This window comes from Malania oleifera, chromosome 13, assembly GCF_029873635.1.
Source record: "Malania oleifera isolate guangnan ecotype guangnan chromosome 13, ASM2987363v1, whole genome shotgun sequence".
Classification (NCBI taxonomy): Eukaryota; Viridiplantae; Streptophyta; class Magnoliopsida; order Santalales; family Ximeniaceae; genus Malania; species Malania oleifera.
Window position 1 is genome coordinate 30,687,260 of NC_080429.1, and position 22,406 is coordinate 30,709,665.

The 22,406-nt window shown below is 35.6% G+C and overlaps 2 protein-coding genes and 1 long non-coding RNA gene across 5 annotated transcripts; 1 reads left to right on the top strand and 2 right to left on the bottom strand.

Annotated features, from left to right (window-relative positions):
* Positions 1-4,991: 4,991 nt before the first annotated feature.
* Positions 4,992-5,869, top strand: LOC131146137 (uncharacterized). The gene is made up of 2 exons (XR_009134231.1): positions 4,992-5,130; positions 5,359-5,869. It is a non-coding gene; the product is annotated as an uncharacterized LOC131146137 (long non-coding RNA).
* LOC131146136 (anthranilate phosphoribosyltransferase, chloroplastic) lies at positions 5,815-17,149 on the bottom strand. 2 transcript variants are annotated; one of them, XM_058095499.1, is made up of 10 exons: positions 16,413-17,149; positions 16,180-16,323; positions 15,691-15,852; positions 15,407-15,490; positions 13,987-14,175; positions 8,884-8,974; positions 8,648-8,707; positions 8,136-8,254; positions 6,270-6,404; positions 5,815-6,170 (listed from the first exon to the last, which is right to left on the bottom strand). In XM_058095499.1, the coding sequence occupies exons 1-10, from the start codon at positions 16,608-16,610 to the stop codon at positions 6,138-6,140; spliced, it is 1,215 nt and encodes a 404-aa protein (XP_057951482.1). In that variant the 5' UTR covers positions 16,611-17,149; the 3' UTR covers positions 5,815-6,137. The 2 variants fall into 2 exon arrangements, with proteins under 2 accessions (XP_057951482.1, XP_057951483.1); XM_058095500.1 differs by lacking the exon at positions 13,987-14,175.
* A 1,976-nt stretch (positions 17,150-19,125) lies between these two features.
* LOC131146139 (uncharacterized) lies at positions 19,126-22,402 on the bottom strand. Of its 2 annotated transcripts, XM_058095502.1 has the most exons (3): positions 21,205-22,402; positions 19,963-20,013; positions 19,126-19,324 (listed from the first exon to the last, which is right to left on the bottom strand). In XM_058095502.1, the coding sequence occupies exons 1-3, from the start codon at positions 22,025-22,027 to the stop codon at positions 19,275-19,277; spliced, it is 924 nt and encodes a 307-aa protein (XP_057951485.1). In that variant the 5' UTR covers positions 22,028-22,402; the 3' UTR covers positions 19,126-19,274. The 2 variants fall into 2 exon arrangements, with proteins under 2 accessions (XP_057951485.1, XP_057951486.1); XM_058095503.1 differs by lacking the exon at positions 19,963-20,013.
* Positions 22,403-22,406: the final 4 nt, after the last annotated feature.

Sequence of the window (22,406 nt, forward strand, 5' to 3'; positions counted from 1 at the left end):
TGTCCCAAATAAGATGACAATCCACTTCAATGTGTTTTTTCCTTTCGTGAAACACTGGGTTCGTAGCAATGTGTAAAGCAGATTGATTGTCACAAAATAACTCAACTGGTTGAGGGTGAGAGATGGAAAGATCAACCAATAAATTTCGGAGCCATGTGAGTTCAATGGAGATGGAGGCCATGACCCGGTATTCAGCCTCAGCAGAGGATCGGGAAACCACAATTTGCTTCTTCAACCGCCAAGAGATGAGAGAGTGTCCTAGAAACACACAAAAACCAGTGACGGACCTGCGAGAGTCTGGGCAAGAAGCCTTGTCCGAATCAGAATAACCAATGAGCTGAATAGAGGAAGCAGCAAATAAGAGGATGCCTTGGCCAGGTGCTTGCTTGAGGTAGCGAAGCACTTTGTGTGCTATAGCAAGGTGAGTAGTGGAAGGGCGATGCATATATTGACTGAGGACTTGAATTGGATAGCTAATGTCAGGTCTGGTGAGGGTAAGGTAAAGCAAAAGACCAATGAGTTGGCGATAAGGAGTGGGATCAGACAAGGGAAGGCCAGAGGATTTTGATAATTTTTGGTTCTGATCCATTGGAAGTTTAAGGGGTTTAGAAGCAAGATGTCCAGTGTCAGCTAAAATATCCAATGTGTATTTGCGTTGGCAGAGAAAAATTCCTTTGGGGGATTGAGCCACTTCAATGCCTACGAAATACCATAGGGGACCAAGATCTTTGATACGGAAATGGTTGTTTAAAAAATTACGGAGAAGGGAAATGGAGGTAAGGGAGCTGCTAGCAACGATTATGTCATCGACATAGACAAGGAGAGCTGTGAAACCAGTAGCAGTTAGACAAGTAAAAAGGCTATAATCAGCCTTGGATTGTTGGAAACCAAAACTGATTAAGATTGAGAAAATTTATCATACCATTGTCGTGAGGCCTGTTAAAGGCCATAAAGACTTTTGAGGAGTCGGCAAACCTGGCCTGGGTGACCTTTAGTGTATCCCAGGGGCTTCTTCATGTAAGTCACCATGAATGAAGGCATTGTTAACGTCAAACTGCTGCAAATGCCATCCTTTAATGGCAGCCAAGGCAAGCAGAGTGCGAACTGTAACAATTTTGGCAACGGGAGAGAAGGTTTCATGGTAATCCACACCCTCTTGCTGAGTAAAACCACAAGCAACTAAGCGTGCTTTCTTCCTTTCAAGAGTACCATTGGAGTTGTATTTGCTTTTATATACATATTTGCAATCAATTGGAGATTTCCTAGGAGGTAAATTTGTGAGGACCCAGGTGTTGTTGAGTTCTAAGGTTGCGATTTCAGCTTCCATTGCTTTGCACCAGTCAGGGTCCTTGGCAGCTTGATTGAAAGATTGGGGGTCTTGTTGTGAAGAAATGGTGGAAGAAAATAAAGCAAAAGAAGGTGATAATCGTGCATAAGAAATGGAAGAAGAAAAAGGAAAAGAAATACCTAGGTGAGGGGTTGGCATGTCCAATGGTTGATTGGATGAAATGAAGTTGTCCTGTTGACAATGAAAGTCATGTAAATAATGAGGAGCTGTTCTGGCACGAGTGGATCTGCGAAGGAGGGGAGGAGCTGGAATAGTAGGGTTAATTAAGGGAAGAGAATCTGTGGAAGGTGAAGGAAGATGTGGTGATAATTCAGCAGGTAAGGTGGGAAGGGGAGAAATGGGAGAATGTGGGATAAGTGAGGAAGGTGGAGAGGGATTGTCTGATGTGGAGTTAGGAAGAATTTCGGAAGGAGGAGGAGGATGTAATGAGGTAGATTGTATGGGATAAGGAGAGAGTAAAGATAAAGATAGGGGAAGGGATGCAAGAGTAGGTAGTTGATGGAAGGGAAAAATGTGTTCATGGAAGGTGACATCCCTAGATATGAAAACAGACTTGGTATTGAGATCAAGTAATTTGTAGCCTTTTATACCAAAGGGATAACCAAGGAAAACACAATGGCGACCTCTTGGATCAAATTTGTGGCGATTTTGGGAGATGGTGGAAGCAAAACAAAGACACCCGAATACTTTCATGTGAGAGTATGTGGCAAGTTTATTAAACAATAGCTCAAATGGTGTTTTATGTGAAAGTAATGGACTAGGAATGCGATTAATAATGTAGGCTGCTGTAAGGATGCAATCTGTCCAATACAAGAGAGGGAGGTTGGACTGAATTCTTAAGGCTCGGGTAATGTTTAATAAGTGTTGGTGTTTACGTTCAACCTTTCCATTTTGTTGTGGAGTTTCCACACAAGTTCGTTGATGAATAATGCCTCGGTTGTTGAAGAATTCAGTCATTTGAAATTCAAGACCATTATCACTGCGAAGAATTTTAACTTTGGTGTGAAATTGAGTGTCAACCAGATTGCAAAAGGCCTCAATACACTTCTTGGCATCAGATTTGAGTTTAAGAAAATATATCCAAGTACACCGAGAGAATTCATCAACTATGGTTAAAAAATATTTGGTGCCATCATATGCCATAATGGAATGAGGTCCCCATATATCGCAATGTATGAGTTCGAAAGGGGTTGTACTCTGGTGAGTGCTATCAGGAAACGGGAGACAATGATGCTTTGCAAGTGGACAAACAAGACATGGATTCTTATAAGAGACAATGAAAATATGATTACTAATGCAGGGATCTTTGATTACATGAAGCTTTGAAAGGGGAGTATGACCCAATCGACAATGCCATAGATTAGAAACCAAATTCACATCTTTGGAAATTGCTGAAACAGAAATGGATTTATTGAATGAAATGGGAAAATGATCGAAAAGAGCTGCAGGAGGTACTGGAACAGTTATCAAGTTGTAAAGTCTAGCTTTCATCTCACCCATGCCAATCGTGGTCCATGGCAAAAGGTCCTGAATAAAACAAAATTGGGAAAAGAAAAGAACACAACAAGAAAAGGAGTTGATTAGCTGTTTGACAGAAACCAAATTGAAATGGAAAGAGGGAACACATAAAACATTGTGTAAGGTTAATTTTGGATTGATACGAATAGTACCAATGTGGGAAACAGGAGTTGTGTGACCATTAGGTAGCTTAACAACAAATGAAACAGAAGATGTTATTAAGGAAAAAAAAGAAGTGTTGCAGATCATGTGATCTATAGCTCTTGTGTCCATTAACCAAGGAGTATGTGAAAATGGAGGGATACCATTCATGGTGGGTGGGTGTGAACTTTCTACCTTGACATTATTGACTGAATGCGTAGCAATGGAAGTCTCAGTAGGCTTCAAAAGAGCCAACAACTGTTGGTATTGAGTTTTGGTGAAGGTCATCTTGTCTTCTGAGATTTCTTCTACTGGGTCGAGAGAAGACATATTTGCAGATGGATTGAACTGCGTGGATTTGCCATGAAACTTGTGGCCTAGTGGGTACCCATGCAGTTTATAGCACTTTGTAGCAATATGTCCTGTCATATGACAATGGGTGCAGGTTGGGGGTTGAGCATTTCCTACTTTGAAGCAAACATCAAGAGTGTGGCCTTGAATTTTGCAATGGGTGCAAAATGGTCTGTCATGTTTGGATGATTTGGAAGGTTTAGGAGAGAATTTATATGAAGGACAAGATCGGTTAACAGCAAGTGCCATGGATTCAGTAGATGGGAGATTAAGTACCATGAAATATTGTAGTTCCTGCTGTTGGACCATAGAGAAAACTTTGTTTATGGGAGGTAATGGATCCAAGATCATAATCTGATCGAGGGTGGCATTGTATGAATCATTAAGGCCCATAAGAAATTGGATTACACAATCCCTTTGATATCGATCAAGGAGAACAACCAACTTGCCACAGGTACAGTCAGGTAAGGGGTCATACAGAAGAAGCTCATCCCACAGAGTCTTCAGTTTGCCAAAAATAAACAGAAACAGAGTCATTGTCTTGGGTGAGACCTGTTAATGCCTTTTTAAGTTCAAAGATGCGATGACCATTTGATTGAGTGAATCATTCTTAGAGTTCTTTCCAGACCTGAGCAGCGTCGTCCACCAGAGCAATGCTGGATTTGAGAGATGGATTTATAAAGTTATGCAACCAAGAAACCACCAGATCATTGCATCGCTCCCACGCATCAAAGAGTGGATCTAAGGTGGAACTTGGTATGGAGAAGGTGCCATTGATGAAGTCAAGCTTATTTTTTGCACGAAGAGCCCTGCACATGGCTCTCAACCAAGTAGTGTAGTTATCGGCAGTAAAGAGATCAGGGACTAGGGGAAGAGATGGATTATCTCCATGGTCAAGTCGATAGGGGTTGGTTGGGTTGGAGAAATCTAGAAAAAAAAAAAAAGATTTGGATGAGTTGCGAGCTTCAGCAGCCATTAAAAAGAACTTTACGCTGAACCTTGCTCTGATACCATGTAAGAACAGAGAAAGGAAAAAAACAAAATTGCTGCAGAAAGGCTCTGAAAATTGTATTTATTATCTATATCAGTGAACTGTACACGGGCTTGATTATTTATACAGGAAAAGGGAAAACAGAATGCAACAATCAAAGAATATTCTAACAAGTTAAAAACAAATTGAGTAATTACAAAATGGTACAAAGACACCTCAGCTGTGGATGGGGCTATTATGTAAATTCCCTGAATTAGCATCACATGAGGTGTACCCAGCTAGTGTAGGATGGGGCTGAGTTGCAGCATGGACATGGGACTGCTCTGATATACCTTATTACCCAAATTCATTTGCAAAACCATTCCCAGCACTAATTTCACTATCTTACCACATAACAGGTTTGCAACTTATTAAACTCTCTGGAAATTTGAAAAAAAATATATCAAGAATGAAGAAAGAAAAGAATAACCAACCTTATCATAAAACAGGGGCACATCCAAACAGAGGATCACACAGCACAGGCAACTCGCCAGCAAACACATGCACAGCCAGAGAGCCCAGCTGGACGACACCTGGTGTCCCTTCCCATTCTCTAGACCTAGGGTATATTCCCCTCCGCGCCACCCCCCCCCCCCCCCCCCCAATCCCCGAAAAACCTGCCTATGACCCAGCAGTAGGGCTTTTCGGGCTCACAGAGAAGCTTTTAGGGCAAACCAAGAATTGGAATGGCTCTTTCCAAAGTCAAGGATACGGTTTCCTCCTTTCCTGAAGTCGTTTTCAGGTCTCTCTCTCTCTGTTCTGTGTTATCCCCACTATTTATTTTTGTTTTTTTTGCAGCAAAACTTACTGTGCCTACTGCAAAAGGGTCAAGCAACTCCTCTCAGAAGTAGGAGTTGCCATATTCACTACTTAAATTACTGCTGTCTGCTACACCATCTCACTCACTAATCATTAAAAAAATTAAACACTGTTATGCTTAAAACTTCCCTTAATATTTACATATTTGCAGGTGATGGGGAAGAAATTCAATCAGCTCTGCGAGAAATGACAGGTCAGGGGACTGTAACCAGTGTGTTCATAGGGGGTAAGCATGTTGGTGGCCGCGAATTGTGAGGCCCTTCGTTTTGTTCAACTGCTCCTTTGGAGATTTATTCGCTAGCTCCCTCTCCCTTTTGGGTCAGTGCATATGAATTTAATGTAGCTTTGTCCTTGGTTGTTGGGTGCGGAGGTCATGCGAATGAGCCAAGATGGTAACCTTGTGGCCCTGCTCACAGATGCAGGGGCCGCCTTTGACAACCATGCTCAGTTATGAAACATTCTGAACATGCAGCTTATGTGATTTTGTGTAGAAGTGTAGAAAGGAAGCTGGACAATGATGGTGTAGCTAAGACAGCGTTTGGTGTATTATGATGTAGTTATCAAAAAAAGCTGGTCTGTAAAAATAAGCTTTTCATGCAATGCTATGTTGTTGAATACGGTGCACTGATTAAAATATAGATCAATCTGCAAGCATTACAGTTGATACAACTAGTCAAAATAAAAATTGTCCACAAGGAACAAAAGTTACATTATTCTTATTTCAACCCTTACATCTTCATGCACCCAAGAGTGCAATTGCATCATTAAAGGGAACTTGCACAAAATAATTACCAGAAGCCTCAAAATTTGACTCAAACTCTGAACCAGCTCACCTATCATATTCCACATTTGCCTATTTTCTGTAAAGAACTTGATTCTACAACAGGGGCCATTCCACATTCCAACGCTGGCCAATGGTCAAGTATAAATTCAAGCGATTGTCGAGGCTTTTTCTTTAAGTTTCTGTGAGATTAAAAACGAAGGGGTCAAAAGAGATTAGTAGCGTTCATCAGTGCACTGTTCAGTAATTCAACATTACATGCAGAAATAAACTACACTTACGTTGGAGATGTCAATCCAAGAATCAAGCGTCTTGAGAGCTTTGCCAGATAGATGTGTTTCGCGAGCCAAGGAAACGCCTTCAGCCAGGGAGTCTACACAGCCGCTGACCATGAGAGCTGCTGCTGCATTTAGGACCTGATTCATTGTTCATGCAACAAATGATAAAGAAAAATTTGGTGGCAGTAATATCTTAATATGAAAATCAATTATCCCACTTAATTATCCTTTCAAATGTTAACATTTGATCCTTAAGAAGAATTATTACGAGCCCCGACTAGATCAGAAAATATGGTGATTATCAGAAAATAAACTAAAATTTTCATATTAATCAAAAGATAGCAGCTTATTTTAAATGTAGAAATTTCCATCATAGAAGCTTTGGCACATACTTGAAAAGTGGGTAAATATTTCCACATGCAAGGATAGAAAGAACAAATAATTTTATGTTCACCTGGACAAACCAACTGCCTCAATCATTTGGAACCACTTGCGTAAAAAAAACAGTACAGAATTTGATAATAAGAACTAAAAAAGTGCTGAAAATTATAAGTAGTGTTTGGTTATATTTAAAACAAGTGTTATTTCAATGATAACTTTTATTATAGGATACTGTATAATTATTTTAAAACATATTCTAAACTATAAAAAATATTATTTTTTAATTAATATTTTATCAATAATTATTTTAATTTTTATAACTAAAATTTAAACATTTTATTTAAAAAATATAAGATTATTATTTTAATTAATAATTATGTTTTTATTAATGCATATTTATAATATATTACTATCATATTATATTATGAAAAAAATAATATTATTAATTAAATTTTAAATTTAATTTATTTAATATTAATTTAAATTAATAAATAGTTCTTGTTCAATCCAAAACTAAATTATAATAACTAATATGCATTTTTAAATATATTTTCAATAAAAATGTTAATATTTTATAACTAAAAATTTAAATGATAATTATATTAATATTCTAATTAAAATGTAAATATTTTCTATTAAGTAAAATAATATAATATTATTAATTAATGAACAGTAATCTAATTATTAATGTATACTTTAATATGATTATCACATTAATTTATGTTAAAAATAATATTAACTAAATTAAAAAAATTTTACATTATTCAACATTAATTTAAATTTATAGATGGTTCTTTTTTATTTATTTCAGAAGTTAATTATATTTTATTAACAATTAATATGTTATAATGCATAATAAAATAATATATTAAAAGTTTAATTAATAATCATGTTAACTGTTATTTTTAATTAATATTTAAATATTTTATTAAGTAAAAATAATATAATATTATTTAAAATTAACAGTAATCTTGTTCTTAGTTTATATTTATAACATATAATTATCATATTAATTTATATTAAAATAATATTATTAATTAAATTATATTTTTATTTTTAATATTAATTTAAATTAATATTTGTTCTCCTTCTTCAATCCAAAGTTGAATTTGTTTCATTAAAATTTAATATATTATAATACATCATTATCTTCTAATGTATTTTTTAAATTAGAAAATAGCCATAAATTTTCTTATGTTTATAAAATTGATCCGCCTAAAAAAAAGTCACTTATAAGTGACAAAAAGTAATCTTAGGTTGCTTCTCAAAATTCATTTAAATAGTTCTTACAAAAGTGATTTTAAAAAAGTACTTCTTGCAATAAGTTTTATAGTACAAAACAAATATCACTTTTTTTTAGAAGTATTTATTTTAAGTGATAAGTGGTATAAATACTTTCATTTTTTAAGTGCTCCGGGCTAAATTGGATCCAAAAAGCAGCAACTCAGAAAGAGGCTATTTCGGACCATGAGAGGGGAAGAAACTTACAAGTGCATCTGCAATGGGTCCTTCCTCCCCGGATAGTATACGCTTTAGTACTTCTGCATTGTACTCCGGGCCTCCACCTTTCAAGCTCTCTAGAGTACATCGAGGGATACCAAACTCCACTATCCAATATTCAATAAACAAGCCAAGTCAAAAAAAAAAAAAAACAAGTGAGAAAATTCCACTATAATTTATAATGCCTTCTAAACCAGATAAAAGAAATATTGTTACGATGCATCGACGTTTGAAATAATCACCACCCCGACTCCTTGCAACTTAAAATATCAAAGCGTCCATTGGGACGGCTTCCAGATAAAAGTGACTTCATAGTGCAAAATGAATTTTCGGCTAACTTCAAATTTCAGGAGTGAAATTGATTTTGAACTGAAACTAGCTTTAGGAGGAAGTTGGTTATTGGAATCACTTCAAACTTGTGCATGCAAGCTGCTTCTTGTTCAATTGTTTAATTAAAATAGATAGTCACAACTTGCAAGATAGTGCAAGAGAATTGTTACCTGGATCAAATAAAAATTTCTCAATCTTTTCCGGAGTGACATCAAGGACGAACCCAGGTCCTGTATATGTCAATACAAATTATAAGTAAACCTAAGCTTTAATAAATAAAATAAAAAATAAAAAATGAAAATTGCAGGGGAGTTTCATTCATCGGAAGCATTTTTAACTAGTGCATAGAGAGAGAGAGAGAGGGAGAGAGAGAGAGAGGGACGTAGTTGGGGGAAGGACATCTAACCAAGGGGACTCATTTCATCTAAGCCTTCTGAATGAACAACTAATGCTCTTTTCATTCCAAATTGCTGCAGTGCTTTAGCCATTTTGAGGACCTATGCAAGGAACAGAGAAGCATACTTCATATCAGATGAAATTGACAGTAATAAGTTCCACGAACCACATGCAACAAATTCCTCGAAAAGTATAAAACCAAGATCCAACAAAATACATACCATGCCCTTCTGCAGAAGAACAAATCAAACAACAAATAAATTCATGCATAAAGCTATAATGTAATCCATGCATAATCTATTAATAAGAGATTATGACAGTCGCATAGTTTTTGGCCTGGACTATAGAAAATTGATCTTTGTCCCTATCAACCAGGAGTTGAGTTTGAACCTCCTATTTGGCTTAACTTCTTCTTTTAAAAGAGTAAAAGCTAGGTTTAAGCTTAGTATTGCCCTCCCATGTCTTTTTTGAAAAGGAATTTATGAAGTAGTAATTGATGAAAAGGAACTGATTAAGATTGTTATAAAAATTATTTTGTTCCCAATGAAAAAATGAACTGTTAGAAAGAAAAAGCAAATTCTGAGTGTCTAGTAAAAAATTGTAAAGTGCCTAAAAATATTTAAATGACTAAAATGGATATATATTTTTAGGAAATATAATTAATGTAAAGTGCCTAAAAAAAATTAAGGACAACAATGGAATAGAATCTTTTTGAAAAAATCCTAACTTTTAGCTTTTAAAATTTTTAAAAGCTCTCTAGAAAAAGCTAAAAACTGGCTTTTCTAAAAGCTAAAAAAATTATTTAGCAAACACATTATACCCAGCTTTTGCTTTTAAACAGTAAAAGTTGAGTCAAAGAAGGGGGTTAAACTCACCTATAGTGTGTTTGATAAACAATTTTTTTTCTCAGCTTTTAGAAAGTCAACTTCTAGCTTTTTTGAGAAACTTTTAGAAGTTATGGATTTGAAACTTGTTGCTGCCAAATGGTTTTTGTAAATCGACCTTCAACCGCAACTACTTGAAAAGAACCAAACATAGATGGCTTGGAGACTCAGGATGTACTCTGGGGGATCACTCCAATGCCTAAGTTAGGGACTGTCGAAGACTTTAGGTTGCAACAGTAAGAGAAAAGTGAGTAAGAGTAAGATGTTTACCTTCTCTTGGAATACCCCTTTTTATAGTGATGGAGGCAGACCCTCCTTTAATTTAGTATTTATGGACGCATTATTATGTTTATGGGGAGGTACGGATAATTTAAAGACATTTATGCGAGGGGTTTTAATAGCTGTTTTATAACCGTTTCCCCTCGTAAATGTGTCTATTGATTTTAGTATATCGGTTATGCAGGGGTGTTAATGCTAGTTTTATAACCGTATTCCCTCATGAATGTAACTATTAATTTTGGGTATATCAGTTGTTCCCCCTTACACTCGAATTTTTGAAACAAGTTTCTTTTATTTGAGTGTTTCTAGGTCTGCCATACAAGCTTCCAACATAATCCAAGCCAGTCACTGACCACCCCAACTCAATCTAAGCTGGTTGTAAAATGTCTTGATCTTATTCCGACCGCAGAGCATGTTGATTTGAACCAATTACTAGGTGATTTGCCTTAATCCGAGCTGATCTCCAACTATTCGACTAAATCTAAGCTGATAACCAAGTGATTTAGCTCAATCCGAGCTAATTACAGTACAAGTTGGCTTAATACGAGCTGGTTGCAATATTCAGCTCCAACCAAGTCGGCAGCCTAAATATTCGGCTCTAATGAAGTCGATTGCTTCACTATTCGGCTCAATCCGAGCCAGTTGCTTCATTGTTCGGCTCAATCCGAGCGGTTCTCCAACTATTCAGCTCAATCCGAGCTGATAACCAAGCGATTTAGATAAATCCGAGCCAAATGTTCGGCTCACTCCAAGCCAATTGTTGAGTTCTTCGGCTCAATCTGTCCGGCTTAATCCGAATCAGTTACTCTACTCTTTGGCTTAATCTGAGCAGGTGCATCTACTATTCGGCTAAATCTAAATCGTCGTGTATGCTACAAATTTTATATCAGTTAGACCTTATTCAAGAGGCCTTCTATCGAATAGCATTCGCGAAGCTAGTTCTATGTGGTCTCATAAGTCGTGCTTATCAAATGTGTATATCTTCGTGACCTCATAAGCAGTGCTCATCAAATGAGTTAGACATGGTGGGTTGTGCTTACTCCCTGGTTGCCTTATGAGATGTGCTCATCAACTGGGCATGTCTTCAGGGCCTCATGAGCAGTCAGATGGACCATTGCTAGTGAGTCGTGCTCACTCCTTGGTTGCCTCATGAGCTGTTATCATCAAATGGCATGTTTTCGGACCCTCATGAGTGGCGCTCATCATATAAGTCATTACTGGTGAGTCGTGCTCACTCCTTGGTTCTCATAAGTTGTGCTCATCAACTGGACATGTCTTCGGGGCCTTATGAGCAGTGCTCATCAAATGGGCCATTGTGATGTGTGTCATTGTGATTCGCGCCACATTGTGATGCACACCATTGTAATTTGTACGATAACCGACTCGGATTAAGCTCAATCGCTTGGTTATTAGCTCAAATTGAGCCAAATAGTTGGAGATCGACTTGGACTAATCCAAATCACCCAGTAATTGGTTTGAACAAATAAACTCTGCAATTGAAATAAGACAAAGATACTCTACAACCGGCTCAAATTGAGCTGGGGGGCGCTCAATGAGTGAACTGGATTACGTTGGAAGCTCGTATGGTGGACCTTGAAACACTCTCAAATAAATGAAGCTTGCTTCAAAAATTCGAGAGTAAGGGGGGCCAACTGATATACCCAAAATTAATGGGCACATTCATGAGGGAATACGGTTATAAAACCACCATTAACACCCCAACATAACCGATATACTAAAATCAATAGACACATTGATGAGAAGAAACAATTATAAAACCACTATTAAAACCCCCCGTATATATGACCTTAAATTATCCATAAACCCCCATAAACGTAATAATGCGCCTACAAATACTAAATTAAAGGAGGGTCTGCCTCCACCACTATAAAATGGAGTATTCCAAGAGGAGGTAAGCATCTCATTCTTAACCTTTCCTCTTTACTATTGCAATCTAAACATCCTATAGTCCCTAACTTAGGCATCGAAGTGATCCCCCAGAGCACACCCCCAATCTTCCAAACCACTTTTGTTTGATCCTTTCAAGTGGTCATGGTCAAAGAACGATCTACAAAACTCATTCGATTTTTGGCAGCAGCAAAACTTTTAAAAGCTAAAAGCTATCTTTTTTTTCCAACGAATTATTCTATTCCATGGGTGTCCATATTTTATTTTCAAATATTACTACATTATCAATGAGATAATTCATTTCATAAAAAGACATCTATTTTAGTCATTTCAAATATTTCAAGCACCTCACAATTTTTTGACAAAACAATCTGAATCAACTTTTTCTTTTTACTAGCTCCATTTTCACACTGGATGAAACAATCTGCACAACAATCTCAATCAGCTCATTTTCATTAGTTTCTCTTTAAAAGTTCATTTTCAAAAGCTTGGGTGTTGAGCACACTACGTCAAGCCATCTAGTACTCAGAAAGCATCAGTAAGAGCAATTTGACTTTACCAAATGAGAAGTAATCCTGTTCTAAGGTGAACTCATGAGCAATGAAAGAGCAAGCTACTTGCTTTGATTAAATAAAGAGCATAATGCACCAATAATTTCTCCATGGCTGCAATTAATGAATACAATTAACTAAAGAAGCTAAAAGAACTTCCATTTTTCACGAGGTTGCACATCTTAAGATAATTTTAGCTCCTTAAAATTGTTCTTCAACGATGTTGACTTACAGAGACATCAAGTTCCAAGAGTTGCAGTTGAAGGAAAAAAGTATCAATTCAGCCGCACAATAATAATTTTTTCGATCAGCAAACTAGTGTTCATACACAGAAAACAAATGGCCCATGTAGGAGTATTAGTGTGGACATAATAAATCCTTAGGGAGTTGGATTACCCTCATTCAGGTTTGTTTCTCTTCCATTCATATTATGTCTTTGCTTAAAATTGCGCAGCAGTACTAAGTTAGAAAAGTTAAAAATTAATTTCTTATAGCCAGGGGGAGGGGATAAGAATAGAGATCATTTTGTGAGTTTGGACACATTCTGCAAGTCTAAGGAGGAGGATGAATTAGGTCCAGGTCATTTGAACCCAAAAACATCTGCCTGGTGCAAAAATGGTAATTGCAGTTTCCTCTGGAACCTAAGTCCCTTTGACACAATGTCAATCCAAAGTACAAGAAACCAACCACCCTAAAGGGTGTCACAAAAATCAAAAATTACATTAAGCTCATTTGCTACAAGTCAACTAGAACTGGGATGCTCACAATGCTATGGTCAGAGGATATGCTACTTATACAAGCCCTCATTTATTAAACTTCTCACCTCTTCTTTCTCCATGTGCATTATAGAACTGGGAATGGGGAGAGTCTGTTTTTAGGAGGATTATTAGGTTTGAGGTACTCCTTTGTTTTGAGCTTTTCCCCATTTTTCCTGTTTGTCTTCTCTTCATAATGTTTAATTTTGAATAGTTTCCTCACAAATGGAAGCGGGCTTGTGAAATTTCCATTTTAGTCGGGATAAGGAGGATTTAACCCCCTCGTTGAATTTGTTGTATATTTGGCTTCCTTTTTATGCTTTTTTTTTATTTTTTTATTTTGGCACGCTGGGGGGAAGTGGGGTGGTTGGGTGGGGGTGGGAGAGAGAGGGAGAGAGGTATGGAAGGGATTGAGCTTAGGATGCTTCTATTTGTCATAGAGTGGTCTTGATTGGCGTATGTTTTTCATTTTTACAATACGGATTTGTTTTACTGATTACAAAGAGGCTTGGAGGATATACCTTCTACCCCTCTTTGGATCTCCTTTCTTTTTCCTTTTAAAGTTCTTAAGTTCTTTGTTTATCAAAACATAAATATTTCATATCTTTAAAATGTGATATTCATCATATTGGCATACAAAAACTCAACAAATCTATGCACATTATGCATAGATTAATCAAATTAGAATAAGAAAACTGAAAATTCTACTTTAGGGAAGAGGAATGTATGAACTAACCATGTTCTCTGCATACACGCCAACAACACCGAAAGGAACACGTGCTGGATTCAACATAGGGCCCAATAAATTGAATACAGTTTTGACTTTTAATGTTTTCCTCACAGGACGGACAACCTTCATCGCTGGATGGTACTTTGGAGCCATCATGAAGCCAATTCCAGCTTCATTCACACACCTTTTTACCCCCTGATTCCAAAGAACACAATGAATAAAAATTTATGGGGAATAGAGTAGATGAAGTTTGGTTCTCTTTTCCCATTCTGTAGGTTGGGTGAACCCATGTCATGAGCTCTACAAAAATTTGATACTACTTATTCTCATGTGAACTTATATGTTAAATTGACCCCCATAACAAGGGGCCAATCACACAAGTATCACACAAGCTTCTTTATTCAGAAATGAAAATACATAGAGAAGGCAATATCAGATGGGCTAATATAATGCTATTCAATTTTCTCTAATCACATGCTTTTGCTAAACTTCTCTCTCTCTCTCTCTCTCTCCCTCTCTCTCTCTCTCTTTTCGGTTTCTCCATGGGGTGGGGGTAAGGAAGCAATAAAAAGCATCATAGAATAAAACAACCATGTGATGCAAAAATTTTTGTTCTACTCCCGATGGAAATTAAGACCTAGGAGTTATGAACTTGTAATTGCTAGAATTAAGTGGGCAGAACAGAGGGCATGCCCCCGGCACTGCCGGGGGATGGGGGGGGTGTGGAGTGGTGTTTAAATAACGCATAATGCAAGAACAAACACAACTCATTTTCAAATAGATAAATTTAGAATTAAAAATAAATAAAAAATAATAACAGCAACAACCAACATATCAGAACAATGCATATAACTACTGAATTGATTGATACTAAACAGGAGTTACAACAATTGTTTTTTAATGAAAGAAATGGGAAAAGAAAAAATTACCTTGCACACAAAAAATATTAAGATGTTCCATATGCTGTGGCAAACTGAATGTGTAGCCAAAACAGAGATGCATGAACACAACACACATAAACACATGAAAGAGGTGTTTGTCTCAATGAAAGTTCATGTTTATAAATTATGAATGTACAAATTATCTAATTTGCCATAAAGATGAGAAACAGGAAAAGCTGATCTCTTGAGTTCCAAAATGTCTTGTCTCATAATTCTTTAACTTCAATACTCAGTAGCAAAAATTGAAGTTATAAAATGGTGATGCACCAATCAACCTTTCCGTAAGTATAAAATCAAGTTAAGGAAAACTAACCTGATAGAACCAGTCAAATTTGATACATTATGCCTTTTCAAATTTTCAGTGTATAAATTTCAGTACAAGGCATTTGAGAAGTTCTTCCCATTTTTAAAAGATTCAATATCAATCAAAGAAAAATAGGACTATGAATTCAACAGTTAAAAAGCACAATCTAAGATGCACCAACCTCAGGATCCAAATCAATTACAACCCCCAGTGCTTCCAATACGTCAGCACTTCCACATGCAGACGAACTTGATCGGTTCCCTTGCTGCAATGCAGAACAACAATCTTTATCAATTTTCCCTTACTTACCAAAAGGTTCATTCAGCTACCATCCAAATTATTTTTCTTGCTTTTGAAAGTAGACATTGCATCAATTTCCAGCATCAAGAAACAAATCAGTAATTGCTGCAACATGAAATTAGACCACAAATTTCAGGATAATATTGGGTCAAAATTTACTGTTACCTTTGCAACTTTTGCACCACATGCTGCGGCAAGTATTGAGGCTCCAGTTGATATGTTCACTGTGTTTGCTCCATCACCGCCTGTCCCTACAATGTCAACCGCATTATCCAATCCTTCCACCTTCCTACAGTGCCTAATCATTGCCCTAGCCAATCCCACCAACTGCCCATTGAGAGACATAAATTCTAGTTTAGAATTCATTTTAAAATGATCTCTCTTATAACAAATTAAATTGAGTTCGTGCTTTTTAATGCCATTTTGGTAAACTACCGTCTTCACTCCATCACTTTCTGGAATTCATTTGCAAATCCAATCAATTTTAATAGAATTAAATCATTGATAATCAAAATCATTCAATTAAAAGCATAGATTTGAATTTAATCGTTTTTCGCATTTCTAATGTAAATTTGAAATGAATTCTCCGCATGTTTATGGAATTCATTTATATCAAAAACACATTGTAAAGAACTTCCCAGAGTGCCAACTTACCTCTTCATAAGTCTCTCCTTTGGCCCTCAACAGAACAAGAAAGGCACTAATCAAAACCTCACTAGCTTCATTCAGTAAGAAATCGAGCGATGCCTCGGCCTCGGATTCCGACAAATCCACTCGATTTATCAAGGATTCAATCAACTACAAAAACCCATCACAGATGATAAAACCAAAATAAAACTCTCCAAAAGTCAAAATAACAAAAACGAAAACAGTACTGTTACCAGTACCTCACTAAAGGACGCTCCCGTTGGAGCAGCATAGCTGCTAGAAGCACTTGGCACATAACAGGCAAAAGCAGTTCTGCTTTTCTGCGTTCGCGCGATTCGTGCTGCGAAAAAGGGGCTTCGCAGGGCGAACTTCGAGGGAGCGGAGGAGGGAGCAGAAGAAGAAAAAGGAATCGGAGGGCGGTGGAGAGACGCCGACATTGCTCTTTCTCTATCTCTCTCTCTCTCTCTCTCTCTCTCTCTCTCTCTCTCTGTTATGGGAGATTGGGGAGGGCCTTCACCTTCTGCTGAAACTTCAAGCGGCGACAACGGCGGCCGGATCTTTACCGAGGTTTCGATAGGACGGCCAGCCGAAGGACACCAGAGCGCGGATTCCGGCGGGAATGGGAGAGCGAATATGCGGAAACCAGGGATTGGTGGATCTCGATTCTGCCACTGTTCATGAAATTGAACTGGGAAGGAGAATCTGAATCGATAATCCAAACTTGAGTCGCCGCTAAAGAGCCAGAGACAGGTAGTCCTCTTGTCGAATTTCTACGGTTTAGTTTCCATGCAAGGAAAGAAAATTGTCAATGGCGTTCGAAAACTTTCCACCCTGCTGCAGCATCACTTAATTAGCTTCCCCTTAGAAGCTAAGAAGAAAACATTTTCAACGCACGTATCTATATAATTTTCATCTTAAAAAAAAAAAAAACAAAATATTAACTAATTAATAAGGAAAGTTTTTTAATTTTGCAAATGAATAACATTTGTGTTTTTATTTTACAATTTTTTGTTTTTAATAATATTTGTTATAGACAAAATAAATATAATAAAAAATAAATTTTATTTTCATTGATTATTAAGGGTTGATTTGATAGAATTAAATGTTAAGTTATGAAAAATAAATTCAAATTCAATTTTGTGAGTCAGTTTTAAGTTAAACTTAAACAAATTATTGATTCTAAAATCTGAATTGCTTGAACTATCTAATATTTGAATGTCTATTGTTTTTCAATTTTCAACGCTTAGGAACATAAATATTTGATAAAAATAAGTAATTGCATAGTGAAAGGTTTTAATTTAACAAAAGTAATATTTTCCCGTCATATATTTAATTAATAATTATAAATAAAAATAATAAAATTTGTTATTTTAATTTTAATCATTTGATAACGAGGTTTCTGTCATTTTCATCTTCTATAAAGAATAGAATTAGAAAAGAAATATCTAAATATGAATAAAACATGCTTCCTGGTTATTTAAAGGAATTAAATAAATAATAATTTAAGTTCTCACAAAATCCTCTTATATCTAATCAGTCAATAAATTCATACAATCTTTATTGAGAGGTATTCAAATCAAACAAACAACCCCTAATTTAAATTTGGCTAAAAAAATAAAATGTTTGTTGAACTTAGACCAATGGAGGAGAGATTATAAATTGCAAAATTATTGCTCTAAAAATGATAGTAATAAATAAGAATGAACAATTAAATCCTAAAGAGATAAGGATGAGAGATTTTGTCATTAGTAATTTGTATTCTCCTAAGAATTAAAGGCAATTTTACAAATTGGTAGGTTTTGGGTTTGCATTTGGATCATTTGAATTATTAAAGAAATTCAACATATTTGTCAAGCAAGATTTTAATGCATTTTTAAATGTTGGAATCCATAATTTTGGAGGCCATGTTTTCATTTTTTTAAATAAAATAATAATAACTCAATTCAACGAACCTCTAAATATACTTCATCATTCCACCTCAATCTTTTGCATTAGGGAAAAAATAAAGTCAAGAGGAAGACAATTCTAAGTGATTAGATTTGATAAAGTAGATTACGTTGGATAATGCGTAATGGATTAGACAAATTATCAAGTAAAAAAATTATAACCCATATTCAAGTTAATCGAGTAATGAATTTATGGCGATTGAGATCGAATAATCTATTACGAATGTGACAAATAAATCGTCATTTCTATCTGAAGTATAATCCTTTTACAATATCATGAATAAGTTATTTCGTAACAAAAAATATGAAGTTATTTTTAAAAATATAATTTGATAAAATGTCAAATATTTAATAACCAATCACAAAATTATAATTTTTTAATTTTTCAAATCTATTTAAGACTTTTATTTTGATCACGAAAATTAAGTATTGAGCTTGAATTTGAGTATGGGAGTTGGGAGTTGGGAGTGTGGAGGTGAGCCTTATCCAATTGAACTTATACGAGCTAAGTTAATGCCTAATAAGCTTCGACATATGAAATTATTTATAAAATATATCTCATGCATTGCTCTTAGCAGAATAATTTCTTAGGCATGGTAGAGTAGACTCATGATCTACTACTCTACTTCATGAAATTTCCTAATTAAATTAATGAAAAAATAAATTACTATTTTGCTAAAACTGCACATATCCACTATTATTATTATTATTATTATTATTATTATTATTATTTTCTACCTTTAGCCATACCCAATATAAATCGATTTTTTTAAGGGCAAAAATTAATAGTTCTCTTAGTTTTAACTATATCAACTAAATAAGTGTCTCGTTCAATCTTTACATCGACAACAAGCATTATTCATATTATTACTTGTTCCACGACTTGCAAAGATACTTCAGGGAACCGATTTTAATTTTTTTAAAAGAGTCATTTTTTGTATTCGGATCGTTCATTTTACTTAATTAATGCACAACCAAACCTCGGGCAAACATGAAAAAAGCCCGATTGACTAGTTTAAACTTTATTATTTACATAAATTATATCAAAATCTCAAATTTTAAACACTAACGATCATGTTGGGACCTTCAAACAAAGACTTGGTCTCTCTCTCTCTCTCTCTCTAAAATGGAATGTGATGATTTTGGATCATGAGTTCAACTTCGATGATGACTTGCTGTCCATATCATGAAAGAAATAGAGATTCCTGCACATATTGTTAGCAAGTATCAATTTCTAGAGGCCATACAAAAAATGAAATTAAAAAGTCTAAAAAGTTACTACCTTTTATACTAATTCTTTACAAAACAATTACTTCACTTCCCATTCCATAAACTTTTGCTCATAATTTACATCTTAAAAATGTGAGAATAAAAAATTGTGGTATGCCAATAATTTGTGTGGAAGAAAAATAAAAAACAAAATAAACAAAACTTCATGAATTAAGAATGACCATCATTTAAAAAAATTTATAAATTAATTTTTTAATTATCGGGCCTCTCCCAAACCCGACAAACTCCTATGGTCCTAGTGACTAGCCTCCAAATTTTATCTCATGTTTGGTTTACGAAAACAAATAGAATAGGTAAAAAGAAAATAGAATTTTGAATGAAGAGTGCATGAAATCAAGTGATGAATTTAATTTCATTACTCCAATTTCAATCAATTTTTATGTATTACATATACTATTAGTTCTTTTTAATGGGACTATAGTCGAATCCTTTACTAAATATTTGTATTATTAGATTTGGCATTGTCATGCGAAATGGTAACGAGAAATAAAAGATAGGGAGAAGAAGAAAATTATTTTACAATATGTATAACTGAAGAAGAAAAAGAAAGTACCACTTAATGTGTGCGCCAAGGACGACGCATGCCTGAAGGATGAAGAGGTGACTGCATATAATTGAAGGTTAATCACAGAATGCTCTTCAATAATACAAAATAATAAATTGCCCAACAGGTTGACTCAAGTGGTAAGGGCAACTTGTGAAGGTTGAATTCCCTCTTGAAAGTTTACCTCGATGAATTATCAGAGATGTGTCAATGGGTGGGCAGCTTTCAACTCCCGGGTTTGATGCCGCACCATTGTGTCTAAAGTGACACGATGGTAACTATAGTCCTCGGATTATCAAAAATAAATAAAAATAAAAAAAATAAAGGAAGGTCCGAATTTCTCAAATTTCTATAAAATTTATTTCCTTCTTTCAAGTTTTAACTTTTGAATGTAATAATTTACCTTCCATTTATATTAAAATTTTTATTTGAAGGGGAAAAAAAGTAAGAAAAAAAAATCATTTTTTATTATATTTTCATTTAGCAAATACTATTAAAATAAAAAATTATTTTAATATAATTAAAAGTCAATAACAATCAATTTTTATTCTTTTAATTTTCTCTATATATATATATATATATATATATATATATATATTCACTTTTCTGACTTAGTGAATTCTTTCGTACTTTTCATTTTCTTTGGTATTTTTCAAGTTTCAAACTCAAACTTAAAAGTGTTGATTTTAATTTTGATCAAAAGTTTGTTAAGGTATAAGGATTTGAATATCCTAAATATAAAAATTCAGAGATGAAACTTCTATAACTATGCACTTTAGTAGACTTTAAAAACTTTTAATACAATTTATCACAAGGTAACCATAAAAAATTATTGAGCCGAACATTAAGTTTTAGATTAATGACACTATGAATACTTAAACCCTATGTTTGAGGAGACCTTAGATCTTGAAGTTGTATTTTGATAAAATATAATATAAAATTAAATTAAAATTTGTCCAAATCCATCCAAATTCCAAAATTCATATTCTCAAAGATAGTGAAAATATCCCTAAATTGTATTTTACTGAACCAATTTTTTATTATAATTATTTGATCATTCGACAAATTCAAATCATTACTAAAAGATTTCATTATAACTGAAATTAAAAGTAAGTATCAAATATTATCATTTTAATCATAAAAATAAGGCACGATTAAATAAAATTGTTTAAAAATTGTGAAATAATTTAATTTAAAATTTTAAAATTGTTAAAAGGCATAAACATTTAAGCTCATATTTAAAAGTCTCACCTGAATCGCAATTAGATGTAGAATTCCAGCTTCCACACAAGCACATCATCTCATTTCCTTCACCACCGTAGCCGCACAATCCTCCTGTGGCTTCACACGCACGACAAAATGCATCGTTTCGTTGTACGGAATACTTCACACGTATCCCGTACGACCATCCGCTCGCGCCGCTCAGCTGCAGCGGCGCGAGGCTGTACGCGCTGCTGTACCCCTCACATTGGAGCCGGGTCAAGTTTATAGCCTTTATGGCGTCGAAAGGCAGCGCGCAGCACCCTGGTGGACCTGACCCGAATGCCACCCCCACCCGCTTGTGTCCCACCACATCCCAAGCTGGGCATCCGTAGTACTCCTCGCAGCCCATGCCTGAAACGTTTCGGCATGGCACGTGCTTCTCCGGAAACCCCTGAAAGAGAGGGGATTCCGCAGAGCACCCGATCAACATGAACACGTTGTCGGGCGTTGGAGTCAAATATGGAGCTCGCCACTGCTCGATCTCGAATCCATTTCCACGGCCCCCCAGGACGATGGAGTAGCAGTTCGACATGTGGGGGTCGTGAAGGGTGAGTGATTGGTAGGCGTAGTCGATATCCAAGACCCGGTAGGATCCGGAGCTTATGTGGAGCATGAGAACATCGTTCATGCAAAACAGGAGGTTCCGAAAACCCGGGTGCCCGCACCCGGATTGGAGGGCAAATGGGTAATCAATGGTCATGTTCCCGCAGTAGGATCGGCATGTGTTGGAAGGGACATTGGCTGGGGAAGCTGATGGAATCAGGGCAGGAAACAGAATGGAGAAGGAGGTCATGAAGAAGAGTGTGGCCATTGCTGTGACTAACGCACACAGAGAGAGAGAGAGAGAGAGAGAGAGAGAGAGAGAGAGGGAGAGCAGTGGGAAAGAAACTATATTGATACTTTGCTTGGATTGTAAATGATCTGGGGAGTGACAAGGCTTTATTCACATGTGGGGAGTTTATATTTTTTTACTAAAACGAAAAGAAGAAACTAGAGTGTAGAGGAATCTATCTGGGTGTTTGTTTAATTAAAGATGAATTAGGGTGAGCAGCTTTTGAGGTTGCAGTTTGCTTTAGTTTTGGTGTGTACTGACGTACTGTGCAGTGCAGACCATAGATAATAATTTTGATGGGTTATGATGCTGCCAGGTTGCTTTAGAATCAAGCTATGACTAAAACAGTGAAAACAAA